General features: G+C 43.5%; 1 protein-coding gene across 1 annotated transcript in view; it reads left to right on the top strand.

Annotated features, from left to right (window-relative positions):
• Window positions 1-15,972, top strand: part of LOC126213193 (NADH dehydrogenase [ubiquinone] 1 alpha subcomplex subunit 10, mitochondrial) — a 76,537-nt gene that overhangs the window by 29,544 nt on the left and 31,021 nt on the right. Inside the window, exon 4 of the mRNA XM_049940818.1 lies at window positions 6,580-6,666. Within this exon, the coding sequence (XP_049796775.1) occupies window positions 6,580-6,666 (87 nt within the window). The remainder of the gene's footprint in view (window positions 1-6,579; window positions 6,667-15,972) is intronic.

Consider the following 15,972-nt stretch of genomic DNA (forward strand, 5'->3'; position numbering starts at 1 on the left):
CTGTGGGGCGGCTTTGACGGTGGCCCACATTTTGATGGCCTGCCCCCTTTTAGCTGTGGTCAGGCAGACATTTAGGCTGCCTGCTACGCTCCCTGCCCTTTTAACAGACGACTCCGCAATGGCTGACTTAGTTTTACGTTTTATTCGGGCAGGGGGCTTTTATCATTTAATCTGAGTGTTTCTATTTTCTGTTATTGTTTTGTGTTGACTCTGGCCTTTGGCCTCTGCTTTTAAACTGATTTTTTAACGTGTTTCTAAGTGGTTGGCTTTTCCTTTTTTTTTGTTTCTATGGTCGGCCAACCACCGTCACACTCTGTGTGGTTTTAGTTCGTTTTGTCTTGTCTTTGTCTCAGTTTCTCTTGTTGTGTATCGTCTGTGTTCTATTCTGTTCCTCGTTTTTATTCTCTGTGGGTGTTCTTTGTCTTTGGAAAAAGGGACCGATGACCGTAGCAGTCTGGTCCCTTTGATCCCCCAAACCAACCAACCAACCTTTGTTTTAATTGTGGAATCTTGTAAAATATTTTTATGTTATTTTGACAAGTTTTGAGTGATTGGATTGGCTGTTTTTAAATGTTGTGCCTATTACAGCTGATAGATGGTGTGTCTTTCTATAAGAAACTGTATTGAAATTGTTTTAAAATTTTATATAAAACATGTTTAATTGTAGATTGTCATCATTGTATGTATTATACCATCACAGAAAATATGTATGTGTTATGTATCTGAGTTGTCATGTAGGAGACTGCTGCCATCTGGGGGGGGGGGGGGGGGGGCACTCCATAATATGAGGGTTGACTGAAAAGTAGTGGCTCCACCTTCGTAACTCTTCAACAGTTGGCAGCATTGGTATGCGGCAGGACTGGCTTGTTCCGTAGCCTCTTCTCTACAGCTCCAGTTGGTGGGAAGCCTTAGCACAGACGGTCGGTCAATGTGATTTAGACAACGTGCAGTCATTGAATTCTTGACAGCAGAAGGTGTCACCCCGAAGGAGATTCGTCAGAGAATGAAAGCAGTTTATGGTGATTGTGTCGATGTGAGTACTGTGTGTCGTTGGGTGAGTAAGTTTAAAGATGTTGAGGCAGGAAGATCTGACCTGCGAGACTAGAGTTGGATGCCCTGTGACAGCAACCACCGAGTTTCACAAGCAAAATGTTGACAGATTGATTCAGGACAATCATCATATCACCGAGAGAGAAATCGCAAGCACAATTGGCATTTCACAAGAAAGTGTGGGTTACATTATTGCTTTGCTCGGCTATCACAAGATCTGCGCATGGTGGGTACCCTGGATGCTGACTCCTGAAATGAAAGCGCACAAACTTAAAATTTGCCAGGAACTCCTCCCGCGTTAAGAGAATGAAGGTGACACTTTTCTCTATTCTGCTTTCATTCTCTGATGAATCTCCTTTGGGCTGACACCTCCTGCTGTCAATAATTCAATGACTGCAATTAAATTTGCATTGACCGACCGTCTGTGCAGGGTTCCATACTTTACACTGTAACGACACAACCGTTCAGTGCTAAGGCTTCCCGCCAACTGGAGCTGTAGAGGAGAGGCTACGGAACAAGTCAGTACAGTAGAGCGTCAATTATCCGAATGTCGCTCAACCAAACGACCGCTTAACCGAACTGTGTACTCGCTCGCACCTGTTACTCTCCATCATCCCCCTCACTCCCAAACAAAGTTTCCCACAGTAGTCACCGCACTGGGCCACCGCTGGCGGAACATTGCTTCTAATGGGGCCTTCACAAGGCGCTGATGACTGTCCGAGCCGCCAGTCACTGTGTTTCAACAATCGGCACACTTCTGTTGGCTCGGCACTGGCAGTAGAAGTAGTGGCAGTATCAAAGCTGTTCACAGCAGCAGCTGCGCCAGCTTAGAGTTGAGGCATGCCGCTTCGCACAGTTTGAAGGATTGCGCACCCCCGAGAAGAGCTTCTCATGGTGCAAACAGTCACCTTCTCTTCTCCGTTACGACCACTTGTGTGCTGCTGCGTGAAGAAGTGAACTTGACGATAACAAGTGCTTAAATGTAAACGTGTTGTCCTTTCTATGAGGGACAAGTATGAGATTATTAAAAGGTTAGAAGAAGGTGAATCTGAAACCACTTTATCCATTGAGTACAAGGTGGGGAAGTCGACAATTACGAATATAAAAAACAAAAGCAAATTTTATAGCTATGCTCGATTCTACTGATGGATCAACAAGCCGTAAAACTGTGAAGCTCGCCACTAACACAGATCTAGATGATGCTGTTTACAAGTGGTTTACACAAAAGAGATCGGACGGAGAACCTATCTCGGGTCCCATTCTGTGTGAGAAGGCAATGCAACTTGGAGGGCCTTCGAACTTTAAAGCGAGCACAGGCTGGTTAAAACGCTTCAAGTCAAGACACGGCATTCGTGAGCTTACAATACAGGGAGAAAAACTGTCGGCTGATTCTTTCAAAGTCAAACTAAGGGACGTATTAAGGGAAGAAGATTATGCTCTTGAAAACGTTTACAATGCTGACGAAACTGGACTTAACTGGAAAGCTTTACCGAGAAAAACTCGTTTCACGTCATGAATTAGCAGCACCTGGTCCTAAAACAAGCAAGGACCGTATTACAGCTTTGGCTTGTGCTAATGCTACTGGAAGTCACCGACTGCCTATGTTCGTCATTGGTAAAAGTAAAAAACCGCGTTGTTTCAAGCACGTTAATATGTTGGCCTTGCCTGTTGTGTACACCTCACAAAAGAGTGCCTGGATGGATAGTACGATTTTTATGAAGTGGTTTCTGGGCGTTTTCGTACCCTCTGTAAAAGCTCATCAGCTAAAGAATGGGAAGAGGGAAAAACACTACTTCTCCTTGACAATGCACCAACTCATCTGTCATGTGATATTTTAAACGAAAAAGACGAGTTCATAAAGGTAATATTTCTTCCACCTAACGTAACCTCCTTATTACAGCCCATGGGTCAAGGCATTATTGAGACTTTCGAACTATATTACAGGAAAAAATTGTTGCGTAAGTTATTGTTAGAAAGAGAAGAGGATGGAGAAGAAAGTCTCTTAAGAAATCTTAAGAATATTGACATGGAAGACGCGTCCTACATGATCAGTGCAACATTGAATAGTGTAAAGGAAGAGAATTTGAAGAAAGCCTGGAATAAAATTTTGGACACAGAAGAAAATTCACAAGGCATGATCGAAAATGATGAACAGAATGATATGTCCGAAATTCTTGGTATGCTAAAAGAAATAGATTGCCACGAATGTGATGAAGAAGACGTTCGTGAATGGATGAATATCGATGATGCAGAGCCAGGACACCAAATCGTGCAGGACAGTGAGATTGTAAACGTTGTCACTGATAAAGATGATGCCGCCAGCATCTCATCAATCAGTGCTCCAGAAAGTGAAGATGAAAGTATGCCAACAGCTTCTGAGGCGTTCAATTGTTTAGATACTGTCTTGCGATGGTTTGAAGCCCAAGATGAAAGCGACCAGTTTCAGATGTCTGTAATGAAAAAAGTACGTGACTTAGCTGCTCGTAAGCGTGTAGGCTTGCTTAGACAGACCAAAATAAAGGATTTTTTTAAATGTTAATTTTGTATACTGTGTGTATTGTTCATGCAAAATGCGTATGTAATGTGTGTATATTTTTGTTTAATAAACTGAGCCACATACTATATATTCCTACTGAAGTTGCCTTTGTATGTTACTTTGTAATACTAAAAGAGATGCCTGTTTTTATGAATAAATTTACTGTACAGTACTTCTTTTTGGCAAATAAACATGTACAGTTAGATTATCTGAACAAACTAGTTTTCCGAACACCCATGTCCCCCAATTACTTCGGATAATCGACGCTCTACTGTACTTGCTGCATATCAATGCTGCCGAGTGTTGAAGAGTTACGAAGGTTGAGGCATTACTTTTCAGTCAACCCTCGTACAATAGTCTGTTTGACTATTGCTTGGCAGAATGCCATCAGCATCAAAATGGACAGAAAAAGTAATACCTGATGTGTCAAATATATTTCACCAGTAACTTTTGAAGTCTTTACCACACTTACGTTTTTATTAATCAACATACGGTGCTGCACTGGTGGTTCGTTCCGGCAAGATATGTGGACCTTCGACATGTTTTGTTATAATCGGGATGTTGAATTTTCCAAATTGCATCTAGCTACGGTACAGTTGAGCTCCTGTACACTTGTGCTCCTGTACACTTGTGACTAGTTAATAGTGCACTGCGTAGAGCGCCACAATGTCCGATGTGTGTAGATGGTATTTAACACAAATATTTTTTTAAAATGTACTTCGTGATTGATTGTTGTAAAAATTTCTTTCAGATCTAAATATGGCAATTAAAATTTACCAAAACAAGTTATCTATATATGTGATTACTGCACTCTGGGCAAATAAAACTTCTCTAATGAAAATGTTATATATTTTCATTTGAAATTTAGTTTTTGCAATGCATAGCTGGAGTCAGCCGAACATGTTTCGTATGACATCCGGAATTTGTTTGTTAGTCATTACAAACAAAATTATTTTTAAAGCTGAATTTTACAAGCCCACTCAGTACAGCAGTACCAAATTAGTCTAGTGCAAATTTTTGTTGTACCGATATGTATTAACAGCTACAGGAAAACAAGAAAAATTATCAGAACTGAAGCAGCAACTTTGTAGTGCTGCAGTATGGCAGTAGCTGACAGTGGGAATCAGGTCGGTGTGCGAGTCATATCTGGACTACTGTTTTACTGTCCCTCTGAATACATAACTATAAAATTAGTAGTGTACTAGGCTAATTTTTGCTATTACCTGGGTGTGTAAAAGTCCACTTCAAAAATCATTTTGTTTGTAATGAGAAACAAACCAATGTTTTCCTTTGACACTACGTATTGCACAAAATCTACAATAAGCAGTATTTCTTCGGGTTAACTCCACAAGCACATTCCAAAATTGAAATTACAGGTATCAGCCAAAACACTAGAGAAAATGTGCCTGATGATTTCTCTCTGTATATGAAACTGAATCTTGCTACTCACCACATAGTGAAAGTGTTGGGTGACAGATGGGCACGTTGGAGAAAGACTACTAGGTATTATTGGCTGTCAGACTAAGGCATTAGAGCAAAATGTTATTTACAACTTGTGCAAACACCAGAATTTTTTTCTGAAAAAGAGAAATATTTTGAGGTTTCATGTAAATTTAATGTCAGAAAGTCTTCGCGTGAGCTATTTGTCAGAAATGTAGCCTGTAAAGAAGTGGTACGTGAACAACAAACAGTTAAAATGTAAACAGAATTTCGAAATGCCGTGCTACTGAATTGTGCTGAAGAGTAGGTGGCGGAAACAGCAGCAACAACAGGAAGGTGTTTCATGCAGTCACAGAAGTCGAAAAACTGATGGCTTAAAAATCCCCCTTGGACCAAATGAATGTTGAAAATAGACTTTGGCCCCTAATGTACTCTGTGTGAGAAATAAAAGTTCGTAATGTTGGTGTAACAGTCTGAGTATAGTGACATTTAACCCTTCAAATGGCAAAATATTTTATACAACATAACAGTGAAATACATGTCTGTGTGTATACTTTGGGAATAGTAATCAATAAAACTGCTCAATTTATTATGTATTTCTAAGTCCCCTGTGACAAATTGTTACCCAGACTATCATCAGTTGCTGTATAGTACTGCCTCAGAGTCTACTCCAAATTCTGAATGATTTTTATCCTCCTCTGTAATCTCTTCCTAGGACTGCATTACACGATCAGCCACAACTTTGTGTGCCACGGGGCTGTGCCACCTCTATGAAGTCATTCTTATTCATCCAAATGAAATATTCACGGATGTCAGTACAATCCCTCTAACTAAGACAACCAAATGAAAATCAGTAACTAATGTACCTCTTATTTCTGAGTATCTGTGCATAAACTATTTTCGCCATGCTGCATATAATCAGTAATCGTCCAACATGTCCAGTGTTGGCAGAAATAATTTGTATTACCTAGGCGACCGATGTTTTTGACACAATTTGTGAAACAATATTGCATTCAGTGTTCATAGTTTATTAGAACAAGCATTTCACAGTATATAATCAGCAAAATTGTATATAAATAGGAACCAAATTCACAACAATCTTCTTTCCTTACACATACGGCACGGAAGAATACTAGCTGTAAACTTGCTTACAAATGACTATTTTTTGCTTTACAAAGTAGAAAATGTTACTGTGAATTGAACTTACTATTGTTTATACCATAATGTATCAGAAGAGTAAGCCCACATGTGACAAATACTAATTGAACACAAAGTCAGTTACAGAGAAGAGTGCCTGAAAGGCCATTGGTAAATATACGTACTGTTACTCACTTGTTGGCCAATATTTTGAGCCTATTGACTTAGAAACATAAAAATGGAATTTTTATTTGTCAGACAAAAGTATTATGACTATATTAATACCAAGAAGATTGTTTGTGGCAGATAAGACTAGTGGTATATACATTTACCAGTGTCACATAAAGATGTAAACAACACTTAAGTGTATCTGATGTACAGTAACATCTGTCTGCAGCCAGTCTTCTGTTTCGCAGGTCAAGGAGTGGTGTTGGAACGCTGTGCGTTCAGTGACTTTGTCTTTGTGGAGGCGATGGTGCAGTGTGGGTACCTCAGCAAAACAGGTGAGCAATAAAACAACACTCGTATCATCTGTCTGCTGTTTGAACACTAACATGAAGAAAACTGATATTCGTGTATTCGTTTTACCTGGCAACGTTCAGCTTTTCTTGTACGTCTATCCAGGCATCCTTGAAGACATCACACTCCAGTGCGCTGTAAATAATGTTAATGCTAATAGTAAAAGTCGCGATTTGTGTGGCCATGGTGTCTGTAGTCTTATTAAAAGTGTGTGTTAAATCTGTTTTTGTTTCATTCATTTAAAATGTCATCAGTGGTCTGGAGTGTGACACAGTAGTTAACAAGAAAAAAATGTTGTAAGTAAAATTTACACCCCCTCATCTAAAAATTGTGATAAAGTAGAAACACTACTATGAATTTTTTTGCGGAAGAGTCTTCACGTAAAAAGTTGTCAGTTTACTTGCTACGTCAAATTTGGATAAAATTCAGAGCTTTCGACGATTGCCTCCCTCACTGTCATCGAGGACTGGGACTGACTGTGGAACACTTTGAAGACAAGTTTGGCAAATTGTACTCTCTGAACAAAATGCGGTCGGGTTCGTTGTTGATCCAAACTGCTTCAGCTACCCTTTGTGCCTGTGACCATCCTGGCACAATTCCTGTGTCCATTACCCCCCAACAGTCTTTGAATATGATTCAAGGTGTAATTTTTCACAGGGACCTCATCCTTCAAACTGATGACGAACTTAGGGACAATCTAGGACGGTAGGGTGTTCATTTTGTTCGGCGTGTTCAGAAGGGCCAGACGGACAATCGCGTTGATACTGGGGCCTTTATTCTGGCCTTTGAAGGGGATACCCTCCCTGAGAAGGTCAAGATTATGGTTTATCAATGTGACATGAAGCCGTACATCCCACCACCTATGAGGCGTTTTAAGTGCTTGCATTTTGTCCACATGTTTTCCCCACTCTTAGCAGACCCCTCTCTGTGGTGACTGTCGACGTCCACTCCGTGAGGGGAGTTCCTGTGTCCTCTCTCCTGTGTGTGTTAATTGTCATGGCAATCATTCTCCACATTCACCAGATTGCCCAGTTTATAAGAAGGAAAAGAATATACTGAGGTACAAGTCCCTCGATCGTTTAACCTACACTGAGGCTCTAAGAAATATGCATGTCTTCACCCTGTGTCCGTGACGTCTAGCTATGCTTTAGTTACATCTTCACCCCTTGCTCCCCCTTCCTTACACCAGTCCCGAACCCCTCTTTTCTCCCCCTCCCCTGTGGTTCCCACACCCTCCCCTCTGGGCACCGCTCCCTTCCCCAGCCGGAGAAGTGTCCCACTTCTTCGGCGTCTGCCGGTCACGGGCGCCCCTCCCGGGACCCCTCTTCCCGGCACCTTCCAGGCCAAAGGCCTGCTGCCACATGACGACCCCCAGGTCCCCCGCTCTCTTTCTGTTCCAGATCTTGCTGCAGCTGGCTCCTTTTTGCAGCACAGCCCTCATCGATCTCAAACAGAAAAGAAGAAGAAATGTAAGTCCCGGTACAAGGAGTCTCTGGTGTCCCCAGAGGTCCCGTCCCCACCTTCGCAACCTGCCTCTGACCTGCTGTTCGAGGATGACGCCCCCCCCCCCCCCCTCCTTATCGGTGACAGATGGTGACCCGGCGGCATGACTGGCTTTAGCCTGTTCACCCCACATTTGAATCATTGTTCTGTGGTTATCCAATGGAATTGTAATGGATATTACTGTCACTTTTCAGAGTTGAAATCCCTTATTTCATTTTACTTTGCAGCTTATGTGGTTCTACAGTTCTACAGGAATCTCATTTTACTGATGATGATCACTCACCGACCCTCCGTGGGTTCGGTGCTTTCTGTCGCAATCGGGTCGGACCCCTGCGGGCCTCTGGTGGTGTTTGTACGTTGGTCTGTACAGACATTGCTAGCACGTCGATTCCTCTTCAAACTACATTGGAAGCGGTTGCTTTTAGGGTCCACCTGGACTCTGGGGTCACAGTTTGCAACCTTTATGTCCCTCCTGACAGGACGCTTCCACCTGCAGCCTTAACTGCCCTTCTTCGGCAAATTCCTCCTCCCTTCCTCCTTCTCAGGAATTTTAATGCTCATCATACCTTGTGGTGCAGTGCATTTCCATCTAGTCGGGGTCTTCTCGTAGACCAGTTTCTTGCAGACTACGACTTGTGCCTTCTTAATGATGGCTCCCCTTTCGTGGTACTTTTTCTGCCATCGATCTTTCTTTTTCTTCTCCCTCCCTCCTCCCTTCATTACACTGGTCGCCACGCGCCGACCTTTGCGATAGTGACCGCTTCCCATTGATTCTCTCGCTCCCTTCCCACTCCCCGACGGACAGGTTATGTCGTTGGTCTTTCCAATGTGCCCAGTGGCCTCTATACACTGCACAGGTCGTTTTTTCTCCCGTTTTGTTGGGTTGTATTGATGAAGTCCTACGTGACGTGTCTGATGCGATTGTTCGCACTGCTAGCCTTGCTATCCCACACTCGTCTGGATCATTTCGCCACTGGCAAGTCCCGGGTTGAGTACAGCCATTGCCATTGCCATCTGTGATCGCCATCGAGCTATGCAACTCCTTAAGAGGCACCCATTGGCTGTGAATCTTATTACTTTTAATTGCCTTCACGCCAGAGCCCTTTACTTTAACAAATGAAGCAAACGGGTGTGTTGGGAACGCTTTGTTTCTTCACTCTTCCCAATGTCACGGGTATGGGCTACACTTTGCTCTCTCTCCAAGGTTGCCATCGACAGTCTACCCTCCCGGGCCTTTCCCTTGTTGATGGCCTTTGTACGGACCCGTTTATTCTCGCGTAACATCCTGCGACCCATTTTGCAACAGCATCAGCATCGACCTCCTATCCGGGTGCTTTCCTTCACCAAAAACAGTGGGCCGAAACTTCCGCCTTATGTGTTACCTCTTGTCAGTCAGAATCTTACAACGAACCTTTTACTGGATGGGAACTTCTTTCTGCACTTTCTTCTTATGATACGACCCCTGGCCCAGACTCCATTCATAACCAATTGTTTCAACATCTCAGTGCCCCACGACAACATCTTCTCCGGGTACTTATCTGTATTTGGCTCCAGGGTGACTTCCCTTCTCAGTGGAGGGATAGCATCGTGGTTCCTGTACTTAAGACTGGTAAGAACCCCCTGTTTGTCAAAAGCTGTCGGCCAATTAGTCTGACAAACATTGTTTGCAAGTTACTCGAACGGATGGTAGCCCATGGGCTCAATTGGGTCCCCAAATCTTGGGATCCATTGTCCCCTTACCAGTGGGGCTTCCGAGAGGGACGGTCTCCGATCGATCATTTACTTCACTTGGATTCCGCAGTTCGGCAGGCTTTTTCCCAGTGCTGCCATTTGGTCGCAGTCGACTTTCGCAAGGCCTATGACACGGCTTGGCGCCACCACATCTTACTTACACTTCACGAGTAGGGTCTTCAAGACCCACTCTCAATTTTTATCCACCAGTTCCTGTTCCATCAGTCATTCATGGTTCGGGTTGGTACTGTTTTTAGTTCTCCACAGACCCAGGAGAATTGCATCCCACAGGGTTCCGTATTGAGTGTACTTCTTTTCCTCATTGCTACAGATGGACTTGGGGCCTCTGTCAGTCCTTAGGTCGCCCCTACTCTGTATGTGGATTTTTTTCTGCATTTGGGTTAGTTCTTCTTCAATGGCCTCTGCAGAGCAGCAGTTCCAGGGAGCTTTACGGCATGCCTCTGCATGGACCCTCTCACACGGGTTTCAATTTTCTCCTCTAAAATCGCGGGTGGTCCACTTCTGTCCCCATACTACGGTCCACCCGATCCGGAGCTCTACCTCGATGCACGACGATTACCTGTGGTCCCACAGTTTCATTTGCTGGGTCTTCTTTTCGACAACAAGCCCACGTGGCTGCCTCATATCTGACTTTTGAAGATGTTTGGGACAATTGCGAGTGTAAACTACCCACCGCCAGCTGCTCCATTCGCATCATCTTGTGAAAAATTAACTCGACATCCGTGAAAAAAAAATTGGTCCATTAAGAATAACAGATTGTGCAGTTCCATTTCCTCCAAGTTTATTTTCAAGGCTAATTATGTGTTTATAAACTGGCATGCGGTGACGACGATGACGATACACACGTCGACGAGGCATAGTGCTTCAATACTGTTGCAGATAGAGCTCACAGCGGAACGGTTCCGCTGGCATGCACTGCCCGCTTATATACGGAACGCGTGACCTTCGTTACGTAAGGTGCTGATAACGGACTTAGACTCTGCATGCCCCGGCAGCAGAATTACAGCGTACGCGCGCTCTAGTCGTACTACGAGCAGGCGTACCCGCTGGTGCACCGGCCTAGTGCCAAGGCAGGCGGGTTGCATAACCGGCCGGCTGGGTGCCAAGCGGGCAGTGCGGCACTATGCTTTGTAAATTTTTTCAAATTGTTGCATCCTTGAGCCCCCGATTACCAGATGTACATCTAGCGGTTCTTGGCTGACGCCCCCGGTTACAGGAGTCAAGGATAACACTTTAGTAATAATTATAATACAAAGTAATATCACCAGTTACAGCTACATTCTCAGCAAGTACACCAAGTCCTTTCATCCATATATGTATTTTCTCATCAATAGAAACTTTTCTACACGATTGGGTATACAAAGTAAAAGGCATATTAGTATAAACAAAACTAGGTCTACTCTGCGTCTTCGGGTCGATTCTACAGTGCCAAGTCTTGTAGGCGATGACATCTCGGTCGGCAAAGGATTCTAGTCCGAGTGTTTGGGCTCCGCCTTTCGTCTCTTCACCATGATTTTCAGCTTCCTTCTATCTCTTGTCTCCCCCCCTCCCCTCTTGGTTAGTTCCTCGGCCCCGGATTCGGATGGATCTCCGCTGAGGTCCGAAAGATTCCATTCCTATGGGAGTTTCGGGATGCTGTTGTTTTTTACACCGATGGCTCTAAATCTGTTGCTCGTGTGGGATGTTTACTGCAGAATTGATGGCAATTTCCCGGGCCCTTACATTTATTAAACAGTCCCAATTCAACCGCATTTTGTTACGTACGGACTCAATGAGTGGCCTTCAGGCTATTGACCGGTGTTTTTCCCACCATCCCTTGGTCTCGGCCATCCGTGACCGTCTCGCTAATCTTCACCGTGATGCTTGTTCTGTTGACTTTCTTTGGGTCCCTGGCTATGTGGGTATCCCAGGTAATGAGCTTGCTGATCGTTTGGCTGGGGGAGCAGTCACTTATGCCGCCTCCTCTGTAACCCCTCCTGCAGCGGATTTACGGCTTCTCGTCAAATCCCACTTTGCACAATCACGGGCCAACCCTTGGGAGGCTACCTCCCTGTCTAATAAACTTCGTCCGATTAAGGTGACACCTGTCCCGTGGCGTTCTTCCTTCCGCCTCTGCCGAAAGGACTCGACCACACTGTGTCGTCTCTGCATTGGCCATACCGGGCTGACCCACGGTTTTTGTTTTGCGTAGTGAGCCACCCCCACTTTGTGGTTGTGGAGCCTTCCAGTCAGTAGCCCACATTTTGGTGGAATGCCCCCTTCTTTTGGCTCTGTGTACTAAGTACAGACTTCCCCACACTTTACCTTTAATATTGGCAGACGACTCCCAGACCTGGTTCTCAGTTTCCTCCGTGAAAGTGGTTTTAATTTTCAGTTCTAAGGTTTTTAATCTCCCTCTGGAGTAGGGGCAGGGCAGTGAGGGTTGGGGTGTCTCCCACTGTTAACTGTGTTTGGAGATTCCTGACTCCCCTCCCTGGCCAAGATCTCTTTTCTCTCCCTTTTACTCTGTTTTTACCGCTTTTTAGATTTGGTTAGTGTCCATTTACACTGCACACTTTTACATTCTAGCGGTTGAACGCTTTTGAATAGCAGGTGGTCTTGCCTGTACTGCATCAGAGGTGGTACATTTCCTGCCTCTAGCGTAGCCTTGGGGTTGCCCACTTGCTGACTTCCCTCCTTTTGTTTTCACCATTGACAACACGACTACACTTTTACATTTTTCAGCCTTTTACCTTTTATCGTTAAGACCCTTCTGAGATGTAAATCTGCCCGAATGGACCACCTTTGAAACAAGGGACTGATGACCTTACTGTTTGGTCCCTTCAACCCCAATCAACCAAACCAATCCTCCTTCCGGCAGAAGAGTTGTGAGGTAAGAGGGGTGAAGGAAAAGGAAGGTTTATGAAAAGGGGTACAGTTAGGAAAAGTCACCCAGACCCCTGGGTTAGGGGAGACTTACTGGACAGGATGAGAAGGAAAGGAAAGACTGATTGTTGGGGACAACACATCTAATACCTAATGTTGTCTATGATAATTTCGTGCACTGTAGACTGCAAGTAACAAATTGAATGGAAAGGCTTTTAAATTCAAATAATTTACACAACTTTGTTCCATAACGACATGACTGACACAGCCTGAACCAGCATTTCACCGCAAAAGCATAATTATATTGATTTTGACCAAATCGGAAACTACAATGAGTGACAGAGGTGCTTGTAACTCACTGTCTGACAACAGGGCACTAACAGAGCACACATCAGTATGCTTGAGCAGCTCGCATCTGAATTGCTTCGATGTCTTTCTGTGATCTGACCTGGTACGGATCCCAAACACTTGAGCAGTACGCAAGTACAGGTCACATTAGTGTCTACGTGCGCTCTCCTTTACATGTGAAACACACATTCCTAAAATCCCCCCTACAAATCGAAGTCGGCTATTTGCCTTCCCTACTACAATCCTTACATGCTCATTCCATTTCATAGTGTTTTGCACAGTCCTAGATATTTAATTGACCTGACTGTGTCAAACAGGGCACTTCTAATACTGTATCTGAACATTACAGGTTTGTTTTTCCTACTCATCCTCATTAACTTAAATTTTTCTACATTTAGAGCTAGCTGCCATTCATCACACCAGCTGGAAATTTTGTCTTAAGTCACCTTGTATCAGCCTACAGTCTCTCAATGCCGACACCTTCCTGTACGCCAAACCGTCATTGGCAAATGGCCGCATACTGCAGCTTAAATTGTCCACCGTATCATTTGTGTATATAAAAAATACCAGCAGCCCTGTCACATTTCACTGGGTCAGTCCCAACAATACTCTTGTCTCTGAACTCTCGCAGTCAAAGACAGTCTACTGGGTTCTGTTACTTAAGAAGTCTTCGAGCCACTCGCATATTTGGGAACCTACTCCATCTGCTTGTACCTTGGTTATCTCCAGTGAGGTACCGTGTCAAATGGTTTTCACAATCTAGAAATATAGAATCTGCGTGTTGCCCTTTATCCGTAGTTTTATATCATGTGAGAAAAGTGCAAAGTGTGTTTCACATGAGCAATGCTTTCGAAAACCGTTCTGATTTGCAGACATAGCTTTTCACTCACTAGGAAATTTATATTTGAACTCGGAATTCTCCTGCTAACTGACGTTAAGAATATTGGTCTGCTATTTTGCGAGTCCGTTCTTTTACCCTTCTTATAAACTGGAGTCATCCACATTTTTTCAAGTTGCTTGGGACATTGTGCAGTACGAGAGATTCGTGATAAATGCAAGCTAGGTAAAGGACATAGAGTACTTATATAGAACTGAACTGGGATTCCATCCGGACCTAGCAACTTGTTTGTTTCTGACGCTTTCAGTTGTTTCTCTTCGCCAGTGAAGCTTATTACTATGTCGCCCATACTGTGCAGTGTTCAAATGATAGTATGTATGTACAATTCTCCTGTGTGAATCATTTCTTAAATGCAGAATTTAAAGCTTCAACTTTTTTTGTTTTGCTATCTTCAACTGTCACGCCAGACTGGTCAGTGAGTGACTGGATAGAACCCCAGACAAGCTTAGCGATTTCAAATTGGGCCAGAATTTTCTTGGGTTGTCAGCCAGATCTTTTGCTAGGGTATGACCGTGGTAGTTGCTGTAAGCTTCAGACACACGAATCTCTAATAACTGTCATCATTTGCGTGTTCTCTTTTGAACTGAGAGTGCAACGGCCGTTGCTTTCTCAGCATTTTCTGAATTTTCCTGCTAAACCGTGATGAGTCTTCTCCAGTCAAACCTGTTACTTTCTAGGTAATATGGAAAACATTTCACACAGTTCATCATAAGCTATTGCTAACTTTAATACGTACCACACCAACTTGACTCTGTACACAGGTGCAATTGATTCACTCTTGGCTATCAGTAAACATGTTGTTGTTGTTGTTGTTGTTGTTGTTGTTGTTGTTGTTGTTGTCTTCAGTCCTGAGACTCGTTGGATGCAGCTCTCCATGCTACTCTATCCTGCACAAGCTTCTTCATCTCCCAGTACCTACTGCAACCTACATCCTTCTGAATCTGCTTGGTGTATTCATCTCTTGGTCTCCCTCTACGATTTTTACCCTCCACGCTGCCCTCCAATACTAAATTGGTGATCCCTTGATGCCTCAGAACATGCCCTACCAACCGATCCCTTCTTCTAGTCAAGTTATGCCACAAACTTCTCTTCTTCCCAATCCAGTTCAAAACCTCCTCATTAGTTATGTGATCTACCCACCTAATCTTCAGCATTCTTCTGTAGCACCACATTTAGAAAGCTTCTATTCTCTTCTTGTCTAAACTATTTATCGTCCATGTTTCACTTCCATACATGGATACACTCCATACAAATACTTTCAGAAACGACTTCCTGACACTTAAAGCTATACTCGATGTTAACAAATTTTTCTTCTTCAGAATCGCTTTCCTTCCCATTGCCAGTCTACATTTTATATCCTCTCTACTTCGAACATCATCAGTTATTTTGCTCCCCAAATAGCAAAACTCCTTTACTACTTTAAATGTCTCATTTCCTAATCTAATACCCTCAACATCACCAGACTTAATTTGACTACATTCCATTATCCTCTTTTGCTTTTGTTGATGTTTATCTTGTGTCCTCCCTTCAAGACACTATCCATTCCGTTCAACTGCTCTTCCAAGTCCTTTGTTGTCTCTGACAGAATTACAATGTCATCGGCAAACCTCAAATTTTTTATTTCTTCTCCATGGACTTTAATACCTACTCCAAATTTTTCTTTTGTTTCCTTCACTGCTTGCTCGATATACAGATTGAATAACATCGGGAAGAGGCTACAACCCTGTCTCACTCCCTTCCCAACCACTGCTTCCCTTTCTTGCCTCTCAACTCTTATAACTGCCATTTGGTTTCTGTACAAATTGTAAATAGCCTTTCGCTCCCTGTGTTTTACCCCTGCCACCTTTAGAATTTGAAAGAGAGTATTCCAGTCAACATTGTCAAAAGCTTTCTCTAAGTCTACAAATGCTACAAACGTAGGTTT

This window comes from Schistocerca nitens, chromosome 11 (assembly GCF_023898315.1).
Source record: "Schistocerca nitens isolate TAMUIC-IGC-003100 chromosome 11, iqSchNite1.1, whole genome shotgun sequence".
Lineage (NCBI taxonomy): Eukaryota > Metazoa > Arthropoda > Insecta > Orthoptera > Acrididae > Schistocerca > Schistocerca nitens.